The 8,232-nt window shown below is 34.1% G+C and overlaps 1 protein-coding gene across 1 annotated transcript; it reads right to left on the bottom strand.

The window, feature by feature from the left end:
- Window positions 1-941: 941 nt before the first annotated feature.
- Window positions 942-6,360, bottom strand: RPC14 (RNApolymerase 14 kDa subunit). The gene is made up of 4 exons (XM_008814245.6): window positions 6,186-6,360; window positions 4,633-4,739; window positions 3,030-3,106; window positions 942-1,477 (listed from the first exon to the last, which is right to left on the bottom strand). The coding sequence occupies exons 2-4, from the start codon at window positions 4,731-4,733 to the stop codon at window positions 1,335-1,337; spliced, it is 321 nt and encodes a 106-aa protein (XP_008812467.3). The 5' UTR covers window positions 4,734-4,739; window positions 6,186-6,360; the 3' UTR covers window positions 942-1,334.
- Window positions 6,361-8,232: the final 1,872 nt, after the last annotated feature.

The following is an 8,232-nucleotide window of genomic DNA, read 5'->3' on the forward strand; positions in this document are numbered from 1 at the left end:
TCTCATGTTATCCCTTTACTTGGTTTAATAGAACTTCAATGTATGTATGATCCTGGGCGGAGAAATTTTGCTGATTCCATGTATTCAGGACTAGCTGTTCTGTAGCTTTGCCAACCAGTTATCATCACAAAAAGTGGTCTTAAAGTCCTTGAATAATTTCAAGTTCTGCTTTGGATTAAGGAAAGCCGTTTGTGCTTTCTATCTTATTTTATATCAGCAGAAAACACTGTCCAATTTTAGTGACAGATGAAGTCTTTTGGCGAAGGCATTGATGTGATTCGTTAGGTTGAATTAGCGATGACAAGCTGTTAAAACTAGTGTAGAGGCTGAGGCAAAAAGTATGCACCTTCTCGTGGCTGATGTTCAGAGAACAACTAGATCCTTGTTGCAGCAAGATAATCTTAGAGAACAAATATAAAGATTATGTCCATTCTGTAGTCTTCCAAAAGCTTGCTGCTGCTGATAAGAAATGCCTCGGGTTGTTGGAGGCTGAAAAGAAAAGGGCAGATGCTAGCTAGAGTAATGCAAGCATGCTGAGTGGTTAAGACTACCGTATGCCATCAAAGAGAGCGAAAGACGAAGAATGACAACCAGTTGGAAAACTGTCTTCAAAGAGTATGCAAGCTTTTGCTGTTGTTATCTTTTCTTTTAGCCCATTTTTGTATTCAATATGCATTAATGTGCATAAATCATCTGACCACCATCAGTCTCTTAAGTTGGCCAATGTGCAAAAGCTGAATGAGTTACAGGATATTTGGTTATGCCTTTTCTTCTACTAATGTTCTGCTATAGAATAAAATGACTGATAGGAAGGTTTATTTTGCATGTCTAAGAGGTTTCTTTCCTGGTTAAAAATATCTTAAATCATATACTTCACCGATGAATAGACAAAGTGACAAAGGGCAAAGTATCTAAAACTGAGTGAGACCTCATGGGGCAAGTTTAACAAAATATTAATTTATTATAGTGTCCCAAACAAGTTGAATTTATATTCACTCATCACCAACACAAGCAATCTTCTACTAATAATATGCACATATACGATTGCCTGCCAGAAAGCAGATATTAAGCAACAAAAAGGGTCAATTTTGATAATATACAATATTCACCTTTTTTTGTGAGAGAGATAAAAAGAATTCATATATGGTGTAGCCAAGATCATGATCGCCGCTGCATGGTAACATCAAAGAGTGAGGTGTCCTATACTCCATGAAACATACAACCACAGAAGCTATAGCTGAGTCTTTCCAGATTTTAAACAATACCACTACTAGCAAATGAAATATCTAGTTGTCCTTTATGCTGGCAGTTTATCTTTCATCCTTACTTTCATTTCAAGGGGTATCGATATTCATGTGTTCAGAAGGTCGATTCTCTTTACAATCAGCTACTGCCTTGTCAAATGTAGTTCTTACGTGCTGGCACATCACCATCAAATTCTGGAGTGCATCTTTAAGTACATCTTTGGCTGAATCACCTACTCATGTAACCAATACATTGAAAGAAATAATAAGAGTTGGAAACAAAATAAAGCCATGTGGTAACAAGGCTGCCAGCAACTTAAAACAACATTAGCTTGGCGTGCAAACCAAATATTATCAATTCTCGGATGGTTGAAGGTCATATTCTTAATTCTGATCTAATTTCTTTCTATTTTAAATGAAACCGAATATAATCAAAATGAGCAGAAACTGAAAGAAAACATCCATAATCATGTTAAAAATTGGCCAACGTTTTGGCTGACATTTTGGATCCACAGTTTCAAAAGAATGAAAAATAGCATGTCTAACATTTAACTAGTGTCATTCTAGCTATAACTATTAACCATAGAAGCATGACCAACAAGTCATGATCAGCCTAATATGGAATCATTTGAACAAACAAAATAAGAAACAAGAATATAGAACAAAGAAAAATCAACCAAAAGTGATAAAGGGTAGGGAGCTGCTTGATGATAAGAGTGATGTGTAGCCTCAGCTACAGTCTTCTGTCAAGTTTAGCGCATTAAGTTCATGAAGGCAGCCTATCTCATTGTTACTAGCATGAAATCTTGAACAGTTCCTCTTAAACTGCCAAGGTCCCTCATCTATTTCACAATGCTTGTATAGTTTACACCAGTATCACATAGATAGGAGGAATTGATAAGTCATGCTACTGACGTGCCCCTGGTGGGGTCATAGATAAAAACGAAGTGTCATATTTGCCAGTTTTTAAAGATGAACTATCTGTGTTGCATGTGCCAAATACTAGTTTATATAAGCATTCAAAGTAATTTACAAGCTTTATTACTGTCTTAGGCAACTTACCATATTATAATCAACTCAATATACAATGACTAGTCAACAGGTTCAAAGTACCAGAAAGGGAAGAACTCTAGATTTATATTGTTCACTTGGTTGCCAACTAAATTTACCATCACTTTGTTGAAAATGTAGCTACCCATGTCGCCAGAAAATAAATTCAGGTCACAGCTGAGGTGCATGCAGTGTAACTGAAATGAAGAATATAGCAGATTGCATTAATATGCACATGAAAAGGAAGAGACTGCCAGATCACAATTACTTTGTGAATTCGAGGTTTCACCCACAATTTTGCTCCAGATCCTGATGCATACTGCGAATCTATTATTTTTCGTCATGCTCCAGCCTTATGACAAGCTACAAATTAGGCCTATTTTCAGCGGGTATGATGCTGGATTCATCTCTAGCATGTCCAGAACAAATTCTATTTGGAACTGTTTGCAATGGCACACATGAACATCTACAAATATAATTGCAAAGAATAATTTGACAAGCTCCAGGATGATGGAATCTTTATTTTGAAAAGCCATAATTATAAGATAAAAATTTGATAGGCCTTCATCTATATGAACCATGAGCATGAGCATGATATGTGCATTGATTCCTTTCATAAACCCAGAATACTCTCCATGCATAAATGTTCCATATCAGAGATAAGATTAACATAACACAGCAGTTCCAAGCATAGAAAATAAAAATTCCTGAAAAATTTCAAAGCACATGTGGTACCTGTAGTTTGGACTCTTATGTTAACCTTGTTATCTGAAGGATGAGGGATGCTATACCCACAAAATGCCACCCTTGGACTGCAATAAGGCAGGAAAAAAAAAAGGCAAAAATGGGTCATTTTAATATGAATAATTAAATAGTGAAATGAAAAAAAAAACTCAAATTATACAAGGTTTGCCATCTCGGTGTACCGGACCCATAGCAGTACCATCATAATAATAGTGTCGGTACACCCGGTACAATATTCGATTTGGCATACCAAGTATGATATGATACGGTCAATACGCACCGGTACCAACCGGCACAACAAACCTAACTCAAATATATTTTGAAGTTCCAAAGCCATATTAAGCAGCCATAGTTTCTGAATTGTCAGTGTCAAACATGCGAAACAAAAGTAGGCAGCTACTAATATTGAACCTAAAGGTGGTAAGACAGACAAATACATTCTCCAGATTTTACTTAAGTACTCTCATTTCTGCCCTCTCCATAACATTGCTTGACAATAGATAGAATTAAGATGATGTAATGCAGAAGATGAGAGTGCACTATGGAGGTTTTTGATCCAGCTCATAGATTCACCTAAGGTTCTCAATTTTTCATATAGGCATGTTAGTTATAAGTTCTAACCTTTCAGCGATGTCAACTCCCACCCGCAATGCCAGAACTTTATATTGTTTCCTTTTTTTCTTTCTTTCCTTTTTGAAATGAGATAATGTTTTCATCAAAACTCAAATTTAGATAATTTTAAAGCAACAATTCTATATACGTTTTGTCAAGTAACAGATTTCAAGATTGTAGTTTGTTTTCAACTTAATTTGTTGCTGCTTCGCTATCACCAGTACATACTAATATTTCAGTTTAAATAAAACAATCATGGCTTATCAAAAGAATATCCATATTTTCCTATTCAAAATCCATCTTAGCATTGGGAAACAACTTTTTCCTTCAAAACAAAACCATTTAAAGAGTGTTTCTGAATTACAACTTTTATTTATTGGGTCCTACTAGAAATAACCAAAATAATGATTTCATGCTCTTTTACAACTCACCCGTATGTGATTTTCAGTAACCAAGCCTTTGTCAATTTCAAACAAATGAACTGAGCAGAAACTTGATTCTCACATAACATAATTTCGTAGTCTTCGCCTTAAACAACAACCAATAAATATACGAAGATAATACATATGACACAAATACATATCATTGAAAATACATTTGTGGTCCTACAAAACAGTGAAAAGTCAAATGTAATCTTACTCTCTACACTGCATTAACAAACACTTGTTTGCCAATGTATTTAGATTTCAATTTGCTAAACAACTATCTTCTATATTTCATGCCATATAAGAGTCATATTCTCATGTATATGTAAGCTTCAAGCATCCAATTATATATGACTGAAAGAGGCAATGTTCTAAGCATGTCATCTGTAGAGTTTTACAAAGATGCGTTGCATTAGGATAAAGCAAAATGCATTAGACATCTAACAGATGAGCAAAAGGTAATGGGACAAAATACATACAACCAAATTCAAGAATCTCACATTTGCTTGATACAATACAACAAATTGAAAACCTGATTAAGCTAAGAAAGTACTGACTCTTGATTCAGTGTGAATCTGACAGAATTTGCCAATGTGTGATCCTCATCCATTAAAGAAAATGTTGATGAGCTCAAATCAGTCAGAGAACCATGCTCCATTGCCAACTGTAGTTCAGGGGAAAAAAAAGAATACATGCTTAGCTGCCAACCCTTACATTTCATCTATGCTATAACCAAGATAACATATATTTGAGGATAAAGAATCATGCATAAAAACATGGTTTTCTTCTCACACATGATGGACATAGACAAAAAAATGATGCTTCTAAAGTTATTAAACCCTGGTCAGGTAGATGCTAGCACTAAACAATGAACCAAAATGGCACTAAGCAAGTTGCTTAAGATGGGATGAGATGTCTAACGACAGTTTATAAAACATTTACCCTAATACAACCATATTCTTAGTTCAAAGAAGTTGCAGCTAGGCTGGAAGAAAAGAAAGGACAAAGACCCTGCTCATTCAGTAATAAGGTGCAAAAGAACAATGCTACATCAGAGAAGCATAAAATCAACAAAGCGGAATAAAAAAAGGAGAAAGGTTCAAAAGACAGATATCAACATAGCAATTTGTGCAGCTATTGCTTCCAGGTCAATCTCTTGCCTGCTGACAAACTCCACTTTTGCTACAACGAGTCTCACAACACCTTTTACATCTAGATTTGGATTTCCAACATACATTCAATCCAGTCCATCCGGTCAGTAGTCTGACCACCAGGTCAACCAGCCAGACCAGGTTGTCCCTAGAAAGAATATTTTTTAAACTAAAAATTACTTAAAAAATAGATGTGTAGCTGAAAACTATGCATAATTACTGACAAATTATCTACTTTAAATACTAAAAGTTTAATATCGTTTTTCTTTTAGCATTGAGTCATATTTCATAAATAAAGAAGCCACTTATTATATCTCAAGACACCAATTTTCCCTACTACCAGAGCATGCGCAAAAGAACGCAAACAGCAATTCACAAACTAACTTCCTTTTTTGTTCTCCCTTCAGTTTTTTTCAAATGTGGACGATATAAATACATTTTAACGCCAACCGGACACATGTAATCATACTAAAATGCATATTTTACTGCAGATTAAACAATCTCAAGTTCCAATTCAAAAAAAAAAAAATCAAATCTTTGCAGGAATAAAATTCTTAGAATTTTTTAAAAAACAAAAATTTCATATGATTAACAAAGAAAGTCATCAAATTTCTAACTTCAATGAGACAATTTACAGAGTAAACCCTCCTCAACATAAAAATAAAAAAAAACGAAGCAGATTCCACTGCAGAAACCATCGATAAGGAAATAGATCGAAACGATAATCCACTGTTCGATGAACTTGACATTCTGCGATCCAGACCGGATCTCGATCATTCAGAGAAACCCCGTCAGGCGTCCAACGAGAAAACGAAAACCCTAGACCAAGAGATGTGCTAAGGAGGAACTAGCCTGGTGCCAGGCTCCGACTGCCGGCAGTGAGAGCAGACAGAGACAGAGAGAGAGCTGGCTGCAGGAGATAATACAGAGAGGGAGACTGAGGGAGAGGAAGAGGATACCAAGTAGGGGGATCTGTGTGAAGAGAAGCCGAGCGCCGGAGAGAAGGAACCGAGTCGGCGAAGAGAGGGCCGCCGGAGATAACGGAGAAGAGAGCAAAGTGGGGCGGGAGTGGGAGGATCGGGGGAGAGAAGGGTGGGTTTAGGGTTTTCCCTATTCTTATAATAATAACTAATGTAACCCGCGCTCCGTGGCGGGGTTTTTCCGGAACGAAAGAAAAATATTTCCAATACTTTGTCAACATATATATATATATATATATATATACACACACACAAAAAAAAATAGTTTTTTTCCTTAACTGATGAATTTATGTTAGTTTTAATATTCATCATCCGTAGGTTGTTCCCTTATATTGGAAAAAGAGCAGATCCTATAAAATCTTAGCAATTAAATAGAATTAGAAATTATTAAAGAAAAAAATAAATAAATGGAAAGAAAATGCTAAAAGTTAAATTGCCTCTCTCGCAATCTCTGCAATTGTAATGCAGAGTTGTAACAATATTTAAAGTATGTTATCAGCTTATATGTGGTTATTCTTTTGAAACGAGAAATTTTTTGAAAAAGTTTAATATGAATCTATTTTTCGAGAGTTAAAATAATATATTTTTCTTAAACTTGAGATGAAGAAGGTCTGGATTCAAAACTTTCATGTAGATCACTACGTTAAGATTCACTTTTTGGAAAATATTTATTTTGAATTATAGATGTTGTCATTAAAATTTTGTGAACCAAATATAATTTGACAGATGTAGGTATCATTAAGGATCTTTTTAGTAACAGCTGGAAAAGTAAATCTGTCATATTTTGTATTCATCGCAAGTTAAATGTCGGGACACCAATTAGTTGCTGAGCTAATTTTTCAAATTCTATAAAGATCGTTGCACCAACTTTATCTTCAACAGTAGTGTTTAATTTATATCTTCCAAGGATGGATATACAATAGTTATTTTTGTTTAAGAAAAACAATAATGTATCTAGTTCTAGCAAATAAAATATGATAGTAAAAAATATACTGCAACTTTACTATGGAATTGAAGGTTGATCATTTTTACCGCATTAGTTGCCCAAAGAATTGTCACTATAAATCTTTATTGTAGCTCTGCAACTATAACATGCTTTATACCACCAACCATAGAAGGTGTCAAATGATTTTAAAGTTATCTTGCACATGAATTTTACCCTCTAAAAAATATTAAATAATTCAAGATTCTTGTGCAAGCAAATTATCGGATATAATCATATTTCAGACTGCACCTGAAAGTCATATGGATCCAATTTCAGCGATCCTTCAATCATTTTTTTGTTTGTGATGCTTTCCTGTCGAGGGCTAACAATAGTTTGTTACTTTTGTTCTACGAATCTAATAGGAGCAATTGGTGCTTTGATCCTATGCGTAATTTATAGGCATATTTAAATCATAGTAGATAAATCCAACTTTTTTGTTGAATATATTATGTCAAAGAACTATGTCATAACCTATTTTGGTACTCTAGTATTTCCGACATTTGCATATCCATATAATATCCTGATACTGAAGATGTTGATAAGCATATTTTTTCTACAGATACAAAATAGAGAAAGTACTTTAAAGATTACAATATTGATTTTCATAATTAAAAATATTGCAAACAAACAATTAACCTCTATATGTTCTCATGGTCATGCCTATCAAAATAATAACAACTAGGCCTTCTCTTTTCTTTTCACAAATAACGTTTTGATTAAACTCTTCAACAAATTTGGAGCAGAAGGTGACAAAAGCTTTTTGATCACTAGAAACTAAATAAAATGGTTATTCAACAATATCATAACTTTGAAACATAAGGAAAGAGGGAGGAATAAAAAATATTTTTGTCTAATGATAACTAAAAAGGCAATTGAGTCAATATATGTTACTTTAAATTTTCTATCTCCAAATTTTTTTTTATAAACCAACTTTTGCTTGACTTGTATTTGATAAAGAGATCCAATAGTTATGATATGACCAATGACATCTGCAAACTAAATGCATCAATATAGCAAAATTGTAACCTTCTTTTTTATATT

Source organism: Phoenix dactylifera, chromosome 5 (assembly GCF_051530095.1).
Source record: "Phoenix dactylifera cultivar Ajwa chromosome 5, Ajwa_hap1_PhDact_Kaust_v1.1, whole genome shotgun sequence".
NCBI lineage: Eukaryota > Viridiplantae > Streptophyta > Magnoliopsida > Arecales > Arecaceae > Phoenix > Phoenix dactylifera.